This window comes from Vombatus ursinus, unplaced genomic scaffold (assembly GCF_900497805.2).
Source record: "Vombatus ursinus unplaced genomic scaffold, bare-nosed wombat genome assembly UNPS02014832.1, whole genome shotgun sequence".
Classification (NCBI taxonomy): Eukaryota; Metazoa; Chordata; class Mammalia; order Diprotodontia; family Vombatidae; genus Vombatus; species Vombatus ursinus.
Window position 1 is genome coordinate 67,322,801 of NW_020954610.1, and position 18,925 is coordinate 67,341,725.

General features: G+C 36.7%; 1 protein-coding gene across 1 annotated transcript in view; it reads left to right on the top strand.

Annotated features, from left to right (window-relative positions):
• The window catches only part of LOC114025884, a 176,953-nt gene that overhangs the window by 156,435 nt on the left and 1,593 nt on the right, over positions 1-18,925 (top strand). Inside the window, exon 14 of the mRNA XM_027839396.1 lies at positions 13,980-14,090. Within this exon, the coding sequence (XP_027695197.1) occupies positions 13,980-14,090 (111 nt within the window). The remainder of the gene's footprint in view (positions 1-13,979; positions 14,091-18,925) is intronic.

Below are 18,925 nucleotides of genomic sequence, written 5' to 3' on the forward strand. Positions count from 1 at the left end.
AGAGTGAGTCCTGGGTAAAGTTTGTAACTCCTTTTATGGTGTTTCAGTCATCTTCTCCATGTTGCCAATAGACACCAGGAGGGAATGTAGATGTGTAAATTAGATAGTCGTCCTTTATTTTTAGAGTTTAATCTGCTATACTCTAATAATCATGAAGTGAGCCTTTGCTAATTATTAATAGGCTTTCGTGCTAGCTTGTGAATATAGTACTGTAAATTCTGCTGATTCTAGTCATGGTGTTGGTCTCTTTGGCCTTTTCCTCCCTGCATCTGCTGAGCCAGTCATTCCTGTGTCTTTTTCCCATTTTCTTTTCTCTACTTCAAGGTCAGTATAATAATAACAATAATAATAGCTCACATTTATATGAGTGAATAAAATGCAGCTATTAAGAATTTAATATGTGTCAGGCACTATGTTAAATGTAAGAGAAATGAATATAAACAATGAGGCAAAAAAAAACCCTCCTTGATAGAACTCACATTCTAACAGAAGATAATACAGGGGGATGCTGCCCAAGGAAGTAAGTTTTGAGTTTTAGGAGTCACAGAGTTGATGATATTGATCTACAGGGCAACTGATTGACATGTCCTTCCTGAAGCATTTGTAATATTGACTTGATTACTGTTTCCAAAGGAGGAGGTGGAAAGTAGGGTACCTGGGGAGAGAAGCATGGTGACATGTCAGGAAGGTGGTGGTGAGGCATAGTTTTGGAGTCAGAAAGCTAGTTGTTGGCACAGGCAGGACTAAAATAATCCAGGTAGCCTGACTCCCGTATCAGTGTTCTTTCTATACTATTATGCCAAGTACTTCTTCATGTAAGGAAAGCCTTATAATTCTCTAAGGAATTTTCCATCTGGGGTGGACTGACTCTGCTTCTTCTCCACAAAAGATGACTGACATTCTACCAGGGTATTTTTCCACAGGAACATATATGCCTGATTTATATGAAAGAAATCAATAGGAAAAATTGAATTCACTATTAAGGCATTCATTTTAGAGCCAGTTTTCCTGGAGTGCATCTAATTCCATAAAGCAGGAGATACTTCAGTTGACTGACTTAAATTGATTCTCTTATTTATGTCATTCAAAATTTGTACTTTTTTAATTTACTTGGCCAGAAGTTTTCCATCCTTCTTTGATTTTCTGTCTTAAACATACATGAAGAAATCCAATTACAGTTAAAATGATTACTTTCTTTAAGTCTTTATGATAAACTATAATTTTAGTGCTTTTTTAGCAAACTTGATTGCTATAGCTAATTCTTGGAGTATTAGATTTCTAGAGAAGGCAGTGACTGACCTTACAATGAATGAAAGAAAAGCATTTATTAAGTGCTTACTATGTGCCAAGACTGTATGTACTAAACACTGGGGATACAAAAAAACAAGCAAGCAAGACAACTCCTGCTTTGAGATGCTTACATTTTAATGAGGGTAGGACAATAAATAAGGGAGGGATGAAGATGGCGGGAGGTACCACCATGGCTTGAGAGTAAGAAATATCACAGAAGTGGCATGGGACCTGGTTCTGAGGCAAATACTCACTGCCCAGGGTACCAGGGCAGCATCCAAATCCTGATAGGAAGGGCATGAGGAGTATAGCCAGAGTGCAAGGCAGCATGGTTTTTTATCATGGCCAGGAAAGAGAAGTGATCATTTAGTCCCCACCTTCATGATACAGATCAGGAAACTGAGGGCAAGGGAAACTAAAAGACTTGCCTAAGATCACATAGTTAGCTAGTGTTTGAGCTAGGGCTAAAACCTGTCTTCTAATTCCTAGCCCACTTCTCCTTCTCCTATGCTATGTTGCTTTTTTATTTTTGGCAATAAACTAATGTGGCACGTCTTTCCATTGCCCTTTAGGTGACCTGCCATTTTGATTCTTTAGAGTTTGTATTCTTTGGTTGTAACCCAGGGATTTGTCCTGGGTCATCTTCTTTTTTCTCTTTGTAATCTCTCAGCTGATGAACTCATTGGCTTTGAGAGATTTAATTATTGTCTCTACACAGATGACTCCTAAATCCATATATTGAGCCCTACTTTCTCTCCTAAAAACGATAGTCCCAAATCACTAATTGCCTGCTGGACATTTTAAAATGAAAATCCTGAAAATATCTCAAATTTGAAATGTCCAAAATAGAACTTAGTACCTCTTTTCCTAGACCTTCTCTCCCTTTTCCAAACTTCCCTCTTCAGTTAAGGGCATCACCATTCTTCCAGCAAATCAGGGTGAGAATCTTTGTGTCATCCTTAACTTCTTCCTCTCCCCTGCCCGACATATCTAAGCAGTTCCAAAATCTTATTGCTTTTACCTCCATAACATCTCTTCACTCTGTCATTCTCTTCTCTCCTCTTACACAACCAATACCCTAGTCTATTACCTTCTCCTTGCCTGGTTTATCCCCACTTTGATACTTCCTACACAGAGCTACCAAAGTGATTTTCCTAATGTGCAGATGTTATCATGTCCTCCACCCACCCACTCAGTAAACTCCAGGGACTCTCTATTGCCATTAGGATAAAATAATAATTTCTTCATCTGTCTTTTAAAACTCATCATGAAGTAACCCTATCTTGCCTTTCCTGACTTATTACATATTATACCTCTCCTTATTCTAGTTCTATCAAACTGGCCTTATTGCTTTCCCTCACACAAGCTGCTCCATCTTCTCTTCTCTGTCTTTTCACAGTCTACCCCTGCCTCCTTGCCTGGAATGCGCTCCTTCATCATCTCTGTCTCTTGGAATTTCTAGTTTCATTCAAGATTGAGTTAAACTCTTCATTTTGCAGGAGGCCTTTTCAGATCCCCCAGCTGCTAGTGTTCTATTTTTCCGTGCCAGGGTTACCTTGTATCTGCTTGGTATGTATTTTTTTTAATATATGCTTATATATGTGCATATTTTTTTCTCTGTTAGCATGTAAATTCCATGAGTGCAGGAACTGTTTTGCTTTTCTCTTTATCCCTGGCATCTAGTAGTGTGCCTGGTACATGGTAGGTGCTTAATAAATGCTTATTGATTGATTGAATTACAACCATATAATATCTCTGCAAGAATACTGGTGTTAAAATTATAGATTTTTGTTTCAGGGAAGAGCTTGTGGTCTTTGGAAGGATAATTTCCAAAATACAATCCTATCCACTCCCTTCCTCCTTTAATTCTTTTAATTCTGTGCCCAGCTCAAAGTCCATCTTAGAGTCTGGTCAAAATAAAAGTAGTGATAGATCAACTCAGTGGGCTGCCCATTCAATTCCATAATACAAATGTCAGTAGGCATCTTTCATCCACTTGATTATTCCAGTGTGAATTTTCAAATGGTTGTGAATCTCATTTAGGAGGTTCCACAGAATTCTGAGACTTGATTAATTCATCACGTAACCCACAGAATCTCTGGGGGATTTCATCATCAATAGGGAATCCTTCTATTTTATGGAGGATATCCTCCATGACTGAGACAAATACCATTGGTAATCAAACCATCTTCCTGATGTATATATTGCCTCATAATAACAATCAGAGATCACAAAAGTCATCTCCATCTGAACAAAGATATCACTGCTTTGAATTTTTCAGGAAATCTTGTATGGTCATAACATATACTGAAAAACACCTTGTCTTTAAGGAAAGTCTTTTAGGACTTTTATTCTTCAAGATGTTTAAAGATCATTTTGTTCCACCAAATCAAATGCCTTTTTATAATCAATAAAGAGTAAACATAGTGGGATCTTGTGTTCTTTGCCTTTTAATTCGTTTATATGAAGTCATAGTATGCTCTAGAAGAGAGATGTCAAACTCACTGCCTGCAAAATTCCCAAAAATGAACTGGATTAGAATGTAATTGGGAAATGTCTAACAAAATAAATAAAAATACAATAAAACATAGGTAATGGTGATTTCCAGTGTTCTAAGTCAATATGTCACCTGCAGGGATCTGTTTCTATTTAAGTGTGATACTACTGCTCTATAATATAATTTACAAAAGCCTTCCAGTTCCCTTCTCATGTTTTTATTGAGGATGCATGTGATAATGTGCACAGATCATCCCCATAAAGATATGTAGGTTGAAAATGGAGGCATATGAGTCGGTAGTTATTGATGCCCTCTTGATTATTGTTTTTGTTTGGTCACAATGCTGTCTATGATTTTTTGCATTCATTTTGAACAAATCCCTTTTTTATATTCCTCAGTATACTCTATGTCTGGTACTTGCACAGGTATTATCCCACTACTTCTTGTATTCATTTTCTCAGTTCTATTCCTGTTTCCTAATTCAGCACATTGGGGACTGAGATGTTAGAGTACATATATAGTATCTCCGCTGTCGTTAATAAAAAAGATAAAGAAATTCTGAGACATCTTTTTTTCCATGTTATTCACATTCCAACTGCATCTTTAAATGTTCTTGAAATTATCTAGAGAAATTGGATCTCAGACCAAGTTTTCTTAAAAATTTTGTCCCCTCTCCTCATTGTTTTATGCATCAATATCATCAATTTTCTACCATCCTCTTCATTAAAAAAAAACACATTTCTGTGATTTCCTTGGTGCAGGGAACTACCAGTAAGGAAACTCTCTTTTATCAATGCTGATTGGCAGCTGTCTTGTATCTTACATTGGTAGTAAGGTTAAGTAGTTTGCCCAGTGTCATTTAGGCAGTAAGTGTCAGAAGATGGGCTTGAACACTTGTCTTCCTGTCTTGAAGGCTGGCTCTCTATCCACAGTGTCATATGGCCTCTCACATTCTCTTCCATAAAGTTTTGAAATTGACTTTATATTCTAAACCCAGTGTTCACTTTGGCTGTTTATCTCTGCTTCAATCGAGAGTTTTCTGGTTGATGAGATTTACACTGTTTTTTTCAGCTTCCTTATTGAGGCAGTTGCCTTCATATGATGTGGTATTAGTCAATGTCACTGTTCCTTTACCGTTTTTTAGCATCAGTAGTTTGTTTGAATACGACCAGTTGGAACTTTGTAATTGCATCACATATGTCCTTCTTACCTACATCCTTTCTTCAAATTTGATGCCTGCTTTGATATGTAGTCTAAGAAATTAATGGTCTGCCTATACACTAATAGGTGAATTGGAATAACTTATATTAATAACTAATTACTTCCTGTGCATTAATATACTCAATTGCATTTTTGTGCAATTTTTAGTGTTCACTAGGATCTCCCAGTTTTCTTCAGTATTTACATATATGTATACACACATATACATACACACATATATTTATATGTAGATATATAGACATAACAATCTATATGTATCTATAGGCAGTATGTCTACATATCTAAATCTATCTCTATATCCTTATCTTTCTATATACACATGCATATGTGTGTATGTGTGTATATATATATATTTACATATGTGTGTATATGGCAAATGCATTTTTATATTTGCCATCCTTCCCCAGGCTCCCTTTTGCATTGAAGTCACTAGATATTCAAGCTGGTATTGATTCAATTTGGGGGGGTTCTACAAGTTTTTTGTAAAATCTCTACTTTCTTATCCTCTGCAATGTCTCTTTGCACATAAGCCACAGTTATCTTCGTGGTATTCAGTTTGCTTATGTATATCACGAGCACTGAAGTACAATAGAACCAGGTGTCCCATGAAGTAATGATTTTGCTGCCTTTTGATGCGTGATGAAATTGACTCAGATTCAACCTTTATTTTTCACTCTCCAAAGAGAACCTATTAACTATCCCTCCATTTAGCTTCATTCTCCTTATATCTCCTGGTTTCATTTATATTGAGAATGCCAATATTTATATGGTTCATTTCTTCCATTAGTATGTCAACTTGTCATTAAATAAGGATCTCATATTTTAGAGTACTAGTACCTAAATATTGTTATTTTATTGCCCCCAAACTGTGATTTTTTAGCACATTTCATCAGTTTTTACCATTTACACTCTACCACCATAATAAAAAAATTGTATTTACTATGTAACAGTATTTAATACTTAGATAAGAAATTTTTAAAATGTGATGAAAAGCAAGGTCTCTCAAGAACTTTATGTTCTAATTGGGGAAGTCAACACATATAGGATGGTAATGGTATCTTGGGAAGGGGTCTTTTTCTAGAAAATCATAGGGATGGTTAACTGATCAATAGAACAATCAGTTGACATACCCAAAGTGTTGAACACTATGTTCAGAGCAAGAGATGAGAAACAATGGGGAATAATGTAGGAGAGGAACACAGAGCAGCAAGACAAATGATAAATGGTCCACATGGATATCTAGACATGCTATAAAATACAGTCTGGTCTGGACATGGGCTGCCTAGATATAGTGGGCTAGTCAAAGTTGTACTCATTTAGTCACTAGTTAAGACAACTCAACCTCAGGGCAAGAGTTCCAAAGCAGAATAAATTAGCTTCCCCGAGAATTAATAGCAATGATTTGGTAAGTCTTCTACATAGGATGCTGGTCCATCAACAGTGTCTGGTCAGATGGCAAGAAGACCTGTATGGATGGCTGAAGGGAAGACAGCAGAGGAAAGCAGAGGGGAAGGGAATATATAGCACTGAGGTCATTTTGCATCCTTTTTTTGTTTCATGACTTGCCACTGTTAAAAAAAAAATTGTCCCACAGTATTCCACCTGATAGCAATGAGTCTCTCCATACTTAATTGGAATGTGGTCCTCAGATAGCACCCACATACTGTACCAGGAAATATAATGGAAGCCTTTTTAGCATGCTAGAACCTGGGAGAGCTTTTTCTCCCCTGGCACATAGCCTTCAAGGACTCTTGGTCAGATCTTGTTCCCATAGGATAAAGAAGGATACTTGGTTCTGTCCTTTCAGTAGAGATGTGGGAAACTGTAGAAAACTTTAAAATGCCACCAATACTATAAGGCATAGTCATTTTGGGTTGGTTTTGTTAAACTGTTTTTCTTTATTATAAAGGAGGACTCATGGGGATACATCATTTGGTAATGACTTGATGTAAGTTGAAAAGATAGCAATGATATTAAAAAAAAGAAACTAGAATCACTTCTGTGCCATAGTGAGATATTCTAGTAGGAAATTTGTGAAGGTACCTAATAAATGCTGAGGGAAAAATATTCTAGTTCTATTAAGTTTAGAAAAAAACATTTACTGGTACATTTTTATTTATCCTAATGAAATCACAGGTCCATTTCCTATCCCTAAATAATGGAAGTATATTTATTGGTACTTTCTATACTCAAATTCAAACAGCTATTTCTATGAATAGGTAGTTATGAGCAAACATTCTGGGCAGTGTAGTCAATTTGAGTTTCATGTTTGCGTTTAGAAATATATTTAGCAAGCAAAATAGATTTCATAATTAACGAGTTGTTCCTAAGTCTGGAAGAATTTCATGCTTTTAATACAGACCATCTGGAGTACTTTTTTCTCTCCTTTGTGAAAGTCATGGATTTATATTGAGGTCAGGAAGATACCCTTTCTAATTCAGCCTTCAGGGCTCAAGATGGGAATTGGGCTTTGAGTTCCATCTTGGCAACTTCACTTAGGTTCATCAGGACCATAAAACACTATTCATTTATGAACTTTAAAAAATCCAGCCTACAATACAAACTGAATCAGAAAGCTCCAGAATCCATTCTCCTCTTAGAGATTTCTAGGGAAAAATCCATTATCACTCATGCTCATTCTCTTACCTCTCTTCCGGGCCTTACACTTTGGATGATTTTTACTGCGGCTAGCCTTAAAGAATCACAGAATTCCCTAGCTGGAAGGGACCTTAGAGGTCATCTAGTTTTATTCACAACCAAACAGGAACCTCCTCTTCTTCATCTCCAATAACTAGTCATCTAGCTACTGCTTGAAGACTTTCAGTGATGGGAAACTCACTACCTCAGAATATAGCCTGTTCTACTTTGGGATAGCTCTAATTATTATGAAGTTTTAACCTTATATCAAAATGAAATATGCCTCTCTGCAGCTTTTACTTATTATTTCTCTTGCCCTGTGGGGCCAAAGAGAACAAATTTAGTCATTCTTTTAAATGAGAACCTTTCAAATACACGAAGCTAGTTATAATGTCCATTCTAAATCTAAAACCCCCAAGTTTCTCTGAACTGCCATATTGGTAGGCTTTCCAGGCTTCTTGGCATTTATGATTATCCTTTCCTGGTTGTGTTCTAAAGTGTGCCACCCATAAGTGAGCATGGTACTCTAAATATGGTCTAATCAGGACAAAGCATGTCAAAATTATTATCTCCCTCAAGTTGTAATAATCTTTATCCTTCTCTACAGAGAAAGACTGTATCATTGATCCCTGATGACCACCTTTTCCTCTTGGATGCTTTCTTCTCTCTGAGTTTTGGTGACTTTTCTCTTGGGTACCCTCACACCTATCCGACTACTTCTTCTTGGTCTCTTTTGCTACATCTTCCTCCATATCCTCCCTACCTATTGGTTATATGTCCAGGTTCTGTCCTCTCTATGCTCTGTCCTCCTCTATGACCTTTTCCTCTTGGGGACCTAATCAGCTGTCATGAAGTTATTACTTCTGTGCAGACAGCTTGTATATCTATAAGTCCAGCCCAAGTCTCTCTACTCTGCCTTCATCTTTCATTAACAGCTACCTGGTAGATATTTCCAACCTGAGGTTCCCTACGCATATGAAACTCAACATATCCAAAGTAGAAATCATTATATTTTCCCTGAAACATGTCCCTCTCCCTTCTTCCAAATGGCTCTGTTTCTTTCAAGGCACCATTCTTTCAGTCTTCTAGGTTTGTAGCCTCGGTATTTTTCTCATCTCCTCACTCTCCCTCACATCTCATATCCAGTTATTTGCCAAATACTACTGTTTCTGCTTCATTGACATCTTATATCTGACTTATTTCTATTTACACAGTCACCACATTAGTTCAGGACCTCATGACCTCTTGCCTTGATTTGGTAGTGGCCTTCCAATGGATATTCCTTTCTTCTTTAGGTCCCTCCTTACTCCAATCTATGCCTCACACAGTGTCTTAAGTGATTTTCCTTAAACAGATACCTAAATATGTTTCTCCTCTGCTCAATAAACTCTGATGGCTCTCTATTACCTCTCAGTAATATTTTATATATATACATAAAACACACACACATATATAAAACATATATATATATGTATATATGAGTTCTTTCTGTTCATTGTATATGGCCCGTAATTTCTCATCTGTGACTTTGCACCATCCATGCCCCATGCCTAGAATACATTCTTTTCTTACCTCTGTTTCATAGTATCCCTAACCTTCAAGACACAGTTGAACCTTCCTGGTTTTCCCAACTGCTAATGTTCTCCCTTAATAATGACTTTATTATGAAGTTATTTAGTCAGCAAACTTCTACCTTGTGTTTAACTACTTTATATTTATTTTGCTTGTAACTGTATGTGTACATATTATCTCCCCCAGTAGAATATTAAGTGCTTGAGAGCTTGAATTGTTTCATTTTTTTTTGTCTTCACATTTCCAGTGCCTGGCACTTAGTAGGCACTTGATAAATGCTTGCTGTTGACTGATTTATATCACATGAAACCTGAAGCAATATTGGAAGGCTCCATTGTCATAGAATCACAGAATCTTCGAGTTGGAAGGAATCTCAGGGGCATTTATTCTAACCCAAACAGGAACAAAAATCCTCTCAACAACATTTTATAAGTGGTTGTTCAGTCTCTGCATTTAGATCGCTAGTGAGAAGGAATAAAATCAACAATAATAGCAGCTAACATTTATATAGCACTTATTATGTGCCAGGCACTAGGCTAAATACTTTATCTCGTTGCATTCTCACAGCAGCCCTGGGACGTACATGCTATTATTATCTCCATTTAAAGTTGAGGAAACTGAGGCAAACAGGGGAAAGTAACTTGCCCAGGGTCACACACGAATAAAAAGTGTCTGAGGCAGTATTTGAACTCAGGAAGATGAGTCTTCCTGACTCCAGGTCTGGCACTCTATCCACTGTGCCACCTAGCTTCCCTGTGCTCTCATTATCCCTATTTAAAGATAAGGGTATGAGGTAGACAGTGGTTAAGTACCTTGCCCAGGGTCACACAGCTAGGAAGTGTCTAAGGCTGGATTTGAACTCAGATCTTCCTGACTCCAGGCCCAGAGCTCTGTCCACTATGCTACTTAGATGCCACAAGGAACTCATGTTCTCCTAAGTTAGTCTGTTCCACTTTTGAACAGCTCTCAGTTTTAGAAAGTTTTATTCCCCTTAAATAAAACCTCAGTTTCCCTCTTTTCAACATCCATGCATTATTGCAAGTTCTTTTCTTTGAGGGCAACCAGAACAGACCAAGTCCACTTTTAGAGCTTCCTCTAATCCCTCAAATACTTGAAGATGGTTATCTTGCCCCCTCTAAATCTTCTTTTTAGAATAATCATTCTTAGTTTTCTCATCTGATCCTCCTTTGGCATGAACTCAAGATGCTTTGACTATCTTGCCTACATTCCTCTGGACACTCTCCAGATTACCAATGTCCTTCCTAAAAGGTGGCTTCTGAAATAGAATACAGTACTTTGAATGTGGTCTGACAAGGTCTGACAGATTACTGCTTACCTTTCACTTTCCTTGTCCTGGATGCTTTCTCTCATTGCAATTTAACTCTTTTTTTGGCTGCCATATACCATTATTGATTTGTGTTAAGCTTATAGTCCACTCAAACACATTGTCTTTTCACACTGTGTGTCTGGTCACCTTGCTTTTTTGACCTTGTACTTGTGCAATTGACTTTTTGAACCTACGTATCAGTCATTAAATTTATTCCTGCTATCATAGAATCTCAGAGTTGCCAGAGACCTCAGAGTTCAGTCAGTTCAACTCATACCTGGGCAAAAATTTCCTCCAAAACAATTTGGAGAAATGCTTGTCTAGCCTCTGACTGAAAACCTTCAGGGATGGGGAGCCCACTACCTTCTGAGAGTCTATTTGGATATTTCTGATTATTAGGCAATTTTTCCTTACAACAAGCCTAAATTTTCAATTCTAGAACTTCCTCCCAATATCCCTAATTATGCCCTTTAGGACTACACTTTGACTCCTTTCACATGACAACATGAACTATTTGAAGATAGCAATAATTTTGCCCCTAAATAATTTTTTCGTCTTAGGGTTTAATGTTCCATTCTTTTACCTGATTCCTGCATGGTATAATTTTGATTCCTTGCACTAACATGATGGTCATCCTCTGGATACACTCTAGTTTGTTGACATCCTTCCAAAAACATGGCATCCTCATCAAAACACAGTACCCCAGGTGTGTTCTCACCATGGCAGTATACAGTGGGACCATAATATCAAACAATAGCAGTGATATTAATCATAATTGTGAGCTCCTTGAGATCAGAGATTGTCTTTTAGCCTTTCTTTGTATCTCCAGCGCCTAGCATATAGTAAACGTTTAATAAATGCTTGCTGACTGACTGTCAAAGCACTTTGCTTAGATAGTACCAGTATAATTATCTCCATTTTACAGATGAAGAAACTGAAGCTCCAGAAATCCAAAAAACATATGATGATCATATAGTTTGTATCAGAGCTAGGATTTGAACGCAGCTTTCCTGACTGTTTCCAGTATATCATACTGCTTCTTACTCTGAACAACTGATGCTTTTGAAGCAGCCTAAGCTTGAATTAATTCTTCCCCCTTTCCCCCCTCCCACATATATATTCTACACCATGATTAGCAGGATATATGTACACACTATAGGCATATGACCCCTAATTTAGTGATATGGAAAATAATCACTATGAATTTAGAATTAAAACTCTATTGGGTTGTTTTATAAGTGCTAGTATTATTATATTCATATTGAGCTCTTCTACATTTCATTGCCTTATCCTTCCTTTGACACTGTCAGGGTAGATAAAGACTCAACATTCGAATATTATATTATTCCCAGTTCTTGTATCTGACGATCCACCTTCTACTCAGTCTGGTTCTATTCTGGATTTTCCTTCTCCTTTCTCTCCCTGCACCCATGTATATCTTCATGGTACTGAAATCTGAGAACCTGATAAATATAGGATTTTGAAGTGAACTGAATAATTCGTGATTGAAGTGAAATAAATAGTAATTAAAGGCATCATAGGTTTAACACCTTTAGTTTTACTTATTTGGTTGACTAAGAATATGAACAGTATGTTTATGAAAATGATCACTGTTAACATTTGGAATTCTTAAGTTTCTCTTTCAGTTAGAAGTACAATAAAAAAAGATTTTACTAAACATAAATTTTCAACTGTTTTCCTTCTGCAACCTCATGTGTGTTTAATTAGGTTCTCAGAAATTTTGTTCATTTATTCATTCAGTAAACCAACTATGTTCAATGTGCTAAGGACACAAAGATACAACACAGTTTGTGTCCTCAGGGAGCTTATAGTCTATCGAGTATACAACACTTAAGCATATAAATAAATATAATTTGAGGAGTACATGTAGATATCTGTTCCATATACCTTAAAATGCCTTTGATGTCTTGAGTTCATATATCACTGCCTAATCAATATCTGCCCTCTATTCAATAAACTCCAGTGGCTCCCTATTACCCCCAGGATCAAATATAAAATTCTCTTTTGGGATTTTAAAGTCCTTCATGACCTGACCTTTTCTATCGTTTTAGTCTTTTTATACCTTCCTCCTCCTCCAAGTATTCCTCCACTCAGCGACACTAGCCTCCTTTCTGTTCCTCACACAACGTACTCCATCTTCTGACTCGCTGGCTGTTCCCAATGCCTGAACTTTCTCTCTCCTTATCACCACCTTCTATCTTCCTTCAATTCTCAGCTGAAGTTCAAACTGCTTCAAGAAATCTTTCTCAGTTCTTTTTTTAATTTTAAGATTCATTTAATTTTTAATTTATAGAATAAAACAAACATTTCCATGATGTAGTATAATAAAAAAAGATTGTGTATGAAACTGCAAATCTATTTTGTACAACTTATTATTCCTTTTAAATATATAATAAAGTCATCATGCAAATTTCTTTTTTCCCCCTTTTTTCCTTCCCTCTCCCATCCCTGCCCTAGACATAGTTACCATTAGACATAAATATGTATATATGTGTATATATATATGTGTGTGTATATATATATATATATAAACCATTCTATACATACTTCTATTTATCCATTCTTTCTCTGGATGAACAAGTTGTGGTATATGATTGTGATGGAATACTGTTGTGGTATAAGAAATGATGAGCTCGATCATAGACTTGCATGAAATAGTGATGAGTGAAATGAGCAGAACCAAGATAATGTTGTATACAGCAACAACAATTTTGTTTCAAGAATGACTTTGAGAGAATAAGTCATTTTGACTATTATAAATACCCAAATTAACTACAAAGGACATATGAAGGAAGATGCTATCTGCATCTCAGTTCTTAAATCTTGGTGCCTTCCCACTGAGATGATCTCCTATTTGTCCTGTATACGTCTTATTTATATATAGTTGCTTGCTTGTTGTCTCTTCCCAATAGGGACTGGCCATTTTTTGCCTTTCTTTGTATCCCTAGTGCTTAGCACAGTGCCTGGAGAAGAGTAGGCTTGTGGACTGATTGTTCAGGGGTTCAAAGTAATACTTTCCCTCTAGATTCTTTTCTCTTTCTGTTTGATTTTCAAGTAATTTTTTTGGTAAAATTTTATAATTTTTTTATATATAAAATTTTATAATATATATATTTTATATATAAAATTTTATAGTAAAATTTTATAACTGTGCACATTGGATATAAAGAGAAGCTTCTGTTCCCTCAGCTTAGTAATGAGAACAGCAGGAAAAGAAGGAAATGATGAGTAGCTGAAAGAAAAGGGGAAGAAGGCATAAGAAGGCCCTTAAATTTAGTAGGGGCCAATATGAAATTTTTGGCTAGAGTGATTTGAGATAACTGTTGACGAGAAGGAAGCCATAAAAACCAAATCTGGCTTGGTGTCCTAACTGACTTGTATTCCTTTATCCCATTTTGTTTGCTCCCTTTCCAGGGTTAGTTTGTTGGCTAGCTATTGCCATGTCACTTTGGAGTGTGTGAAACTCAGTTTCTGCAAGGAAATCACCCTGGATGTTGTTAGAAAGCTTTGCAGAAATTGCAGACGGTAAGACCTTAAATTTTCTTTAAAAAAATGAATAGAAAACCTAAAGTGAGCCATGTATTTGTTGCCTATTGATACAGCTTCCTTTTTTTTTTCTGTTTTGTGGTATGCTATTGTTCATAAGAACAAAAATATTTCCCAGAAAACAGCTGAAGAATATATCATATAATGAATAATAGAGAACTTCCTTCTTATTTGTGTTAGGAGTTTTGTGTATTTTTTTTAAAAAACATTCAGAAAAGATTTCTTTTTCTTTCTCCCAAAAAAGCATGTTGGTTTTTGTCATAGAATCTTAGGATTTAGAGCTGGAAGGGAACTTAGACATTATCTAGTCCAGCTCCTTTATTTTAGAGATGAAACCAAGGCCTAGGAAGTTTATAACTTGTCCAAGGTCACCTACGTGCTAAGTAATAGAGCTAGGTTCCCCAAAACAGGCCCTTCAGACTGAAAATACAATGCTCTTTCCATTTTACCACGCTGTTGGCCAAGAGAAATAAGTTAAAAAGACATTTTGAATTACACTGATTGTTTTTTACTTTTAATGTATCATTACTATATTTATGGGTTCTGCTTCTCTGACAGCATTTTTTTCTATGTTTTTGAAATTATATATCTTGAAGAGATGCTTAAAATTCACCTTATTTAACTCATCATTAATTTCCAAAAGTTATATCAGGCAGATATATGGTACATTAGAAAGATCTCTTGACTTGGAGTTAGGAAGACCTGAATTTGAGTCCTGTCCCAGACACTTACTGACCATGTGATCTTGGACCAGTCACTTAGCTTCTCTCAGCCTCTGTTTCTTCATGTATTAAGTGGGGATAATAATGGTACTTACATCATAGGTTTATTGGGATGATCAATTAAGATAATATATGTAATGCACTTTGTAAATTTTATAGTTTTATATATAATATTGGTAATATTGGTTTCAGGTATGCTATTAACATGTTCATATGTTATTGACTTGTTGAATTTGTTTGGACAAATCCAGTGTATAAATTGTTCCATGAGAATGAATATGTCTGTTTTGGAAACATGAAACCTTTCAAGAAATGAGAGTTCTGTTTAGTAAAGTTCATCAAAATGGAATAGTGGAATATATTAGCTCAAAATAAACAAGGTAATTAACAGAATTAGAGAGTTAACTTAGGTTGGTCAGTTGTAATGATGAAAGCATTGATTGAAAAGTCTCTCTTTTTTAAAAATAAAATATGATTATTCTTTTAAAGGCTAACAAATGGTAAAAGAGTTCTAGATTTGGAATTGGAGAACCTAGGACCTGGGTAGTAACCAAGTCATTTAATTTCCTTAGGTCTCAGGGATTTGAATTAGATGATTTCTAATCCTTCCAATCAAACAGTAAACAGGCATTTGTTGAGGACTTGTTATGTGTAAGGTACTGGCTAGGTGGTGGAGAATCCAAGACATAGATGAAAAAATCCCTGCCCTCAAGGACTGAAGGATTGTAGCGGTGGGGAGTTGGAGTAGACAATATATTCCCATAGAAGTACATACAAAATAAACAAATTTTTAAAAATACAAGGAAGGAAGCATCAAAAGCTAGGGAGATCAAAAAAAGGCCTTATGAGGAGAAAGCAGTAAAAGTGAGCTTTGCAGGTAGCCCACGATTGTGGTAACAAAGGATTGTACTCTAGGCATGGGGCACAGCCTGAACAAAGACACAGAGATGGTAGGTGGAACTTGGCTGATCAGCAAGTAGCCAAGTGAGCCTGGCATGCAGAATACATGAAGGGGAGCCAGGTTGTAAAGTTTTAAATGATAGAGATACTTGTGCTTGATCTGAGAAGTATTAGGAAATCCCTGGAGTCTAACGAGGAAGGGAATGACATGATCAGACCAATGCTCTCACTTTGGCAGCTGTATAGAAGGTGGACTAGAGTTGGGAGAGATTTGGGGCAGGGATACCAATTAGGAGGCTCTTGAAATAGTCTAGGCAAGTGGTAATTATGGTGTAACAGTTAAAAAAAATTATGATAGACTGAGGCACAAAGTTTTTAGCATGAATAATTCATTAGTAAAGCTTGAATTTACCAATAAGTAGGATCTCAGCTTCCCCAACAAAGCTAAGACCCAGTTTAACAACACTTTTTTATAGTTTGGGGGTGTACAGAGAACAGGAAGCATCATAGATGGAAGACAATATGATTGGGTGGAAATTGGGAATGAGAGCTAGTAACAACACCCTCCTTCCCTTCTGTGATTAAGAAATGTTCATTGTTTGAGCATCTTAAAGGACTGAGATAGCAAATCAGACGTTTTTTGGATAACAAACCAGACATTCATGAAAGATAGCTTGGTGGTGTAAAGATACTAGACCAGGGTCCCTGGTATCCACCTGCAACCTTCCAAGGTAACAACAGATTTCCTTCACACAAGAACAGAACAATAATTAACAGGAGAATTAGATTTCTAAACTTAATTCATTACAGGCCAACTAAATTTCTGAATTAAGTTCAGAGATGAAGAATCATGATTTAGGACAAAAATCAATTAATTGTAAATAGTATCAATAAAAAAGACAAAGAATCAATCTGATTATTTCAATTGCCTGAACTGGGGTAATGTGAGCATAGAGAGGCAAATGGTTTCAAGAGATATTGGGAAGGTGAAATTAACAAGACTTGGCAACTAATTGAATATGTGAAACGAGGGAGAGTGAAGAGTTGAGGATGTGCCGAAGCTTTCATCCTGAGAGACTGCAAAAATGGTGGTGCCCTTGATAAAAACAGAGGTTCAGAAGAGGGAGGATTTTGTGGGAAAGGTAATGATTTCTATTTTGGATAAAGGGAGTTTGAGATGCCTATGGGATGTATAATCTGAATTTTCCCATAGGCATTTGGTGAAAGGAGAGAGACTAAAAGGCTGGTTGTATTTATCTAGATGTCATTTACATACAAGTGATCATTGAACCTATGGGAGCTGATAATGAAAGTATATAGAAAAAAAAAAGAACCCAAGACAGAGCCTAAGAGAAAAACCACAGCTAGAGAGTATGTTATGAGTAGTGATCTACTAAAGGAGGCTGAGAAGTAGTGGTTATGTAAGTAGAAAGAAAATTACAATCTTATTATATAATTTACATTGTTCCTGCCCTGCACAACCACCTCCAAAAGTATGACACCTCTCACTCTCTCAAAAAGCTCTTGGTGATAGAGTACTGTGGATTTGACCTTTAGCATTTCTGTGTAATCTGATGTTCTAATACATTCTCCCAAGTCACCTTAATCTCATACTTTAGCATTAAAGACATGCAAATTAAGGTACAGGGTAAGGGTGGGTGGGGGGTTACCATGGAAAGAACACCGTAGTGGGATGCAGGAGACCTCAGTTCAAGACTTAGGTCTGCAACTTACTATCTGTTTGACCTTGGGAAAGTCATTACATCTGTGTAAGCCTAAAATTCCTTCTTTATAGGATGTATTTATTTAATAATACCTATAATACTTACCTCAACAGATTGCTGTAAGGCCCCTTATCTGTAAAATAAAAGAGTAGAACTAGATGACCTTTGAGGTTCCTCTGGGCCCTGACATTCTGTGAATTCATATGGTAGCACCCAAAATCCTGATTTCAGTATCTCTAATTCTAGTACTTGGTTTAAGAATTGAAGTCCTAAATTATTGTTCAACTGTGACTCTAGGGGAGTGGCAAAATTGACCTTTATTTGACTATTCCATCCTGCTATTTGCCAAGACTATTGAACCTCATAATACATTCCAGAGGATAGAGTGTAGTTTTATAGCATCGTGGCCATCTCCCTGACTTGTCCGGTTTGCTTTACTTTTCTCTTCTGGGTCATCTGAACATGACCCTGTAGTCGAAACAAAATAATTGGATCCCTTAACATTACTTCAAAGCGTCAATTCTTGGGAGCTGTCTTAGTTTCATTTCTGCCTTTCTGCTTTCAAAGCCAAGAAGACGGATGAATTTATTTTTAGTTGTTTTGGAAAGAACCAAGAGAAAGTGTGGTATAATGGGTATAGTGTGGGCCTCAAAGCCAGAAAGACCTGAGATCGAGTCCCAGCTTTGACATATTGGCTGTGTGATTGGGCAAGTTACTTCACTGAGTCACTGAGCAAGTCACTGAGCAACCTCAGTTGTTCAGTCCCTTCAGTTGTATCCAACTCTTCATGACCCCATTTGGGGTTTTCTTGGCAAAGATACTCGAGCGGTTTGCCATTTCCTTCTCCAGCTCATTTGACAGATGAGGAAACTAAGGCAAACAGGGTTCAGTGACTTGCCCAGGGTCACATAGCTAGTAAGTGTCTGAGGCTGGATTTGAATTTAGGTCTTCCTGACTCCAGGCCTGGGGCTTATCCACTGAGCCACCTAGTTGCAGAGAAGGTGTCAATCTTCATTAGTAGAAGGAGTTTCCTACATTAATGAAATCCCAAGTTCAGTCCCTATCACTTTACTTTGGAAGGAAGTATACCTATTCATCTATGAGCTACGATTTCCCTTATTACCACCACTGGGGATAAAAGTCATGATAGAGAAGTTTTGGGGTGGGGTTCAATAGTAATACTAGAAAGCTACAATTTTGCCGTATATTCAATGTCCAAGCATCGATCTTAGATTATTTAATTTTGCTTTTTTGAAATGAGAAGACTGTATTCAGGAACAATGCTTATAAAGTTTCCAAATGAATTCGAAAATAATGGTGAAATAATTCAAAAGGAAAGGATGCTGTGGTATAGTGAAGAGTGTGATGGACTTGGATTCAGAAAGACTTGAGTTCAAATCCCACCTTACAAACATGCTTACTAGCTGTGTGACTCTGGGCAAGTCATTTGCTCTTTCGAAGCCTCATT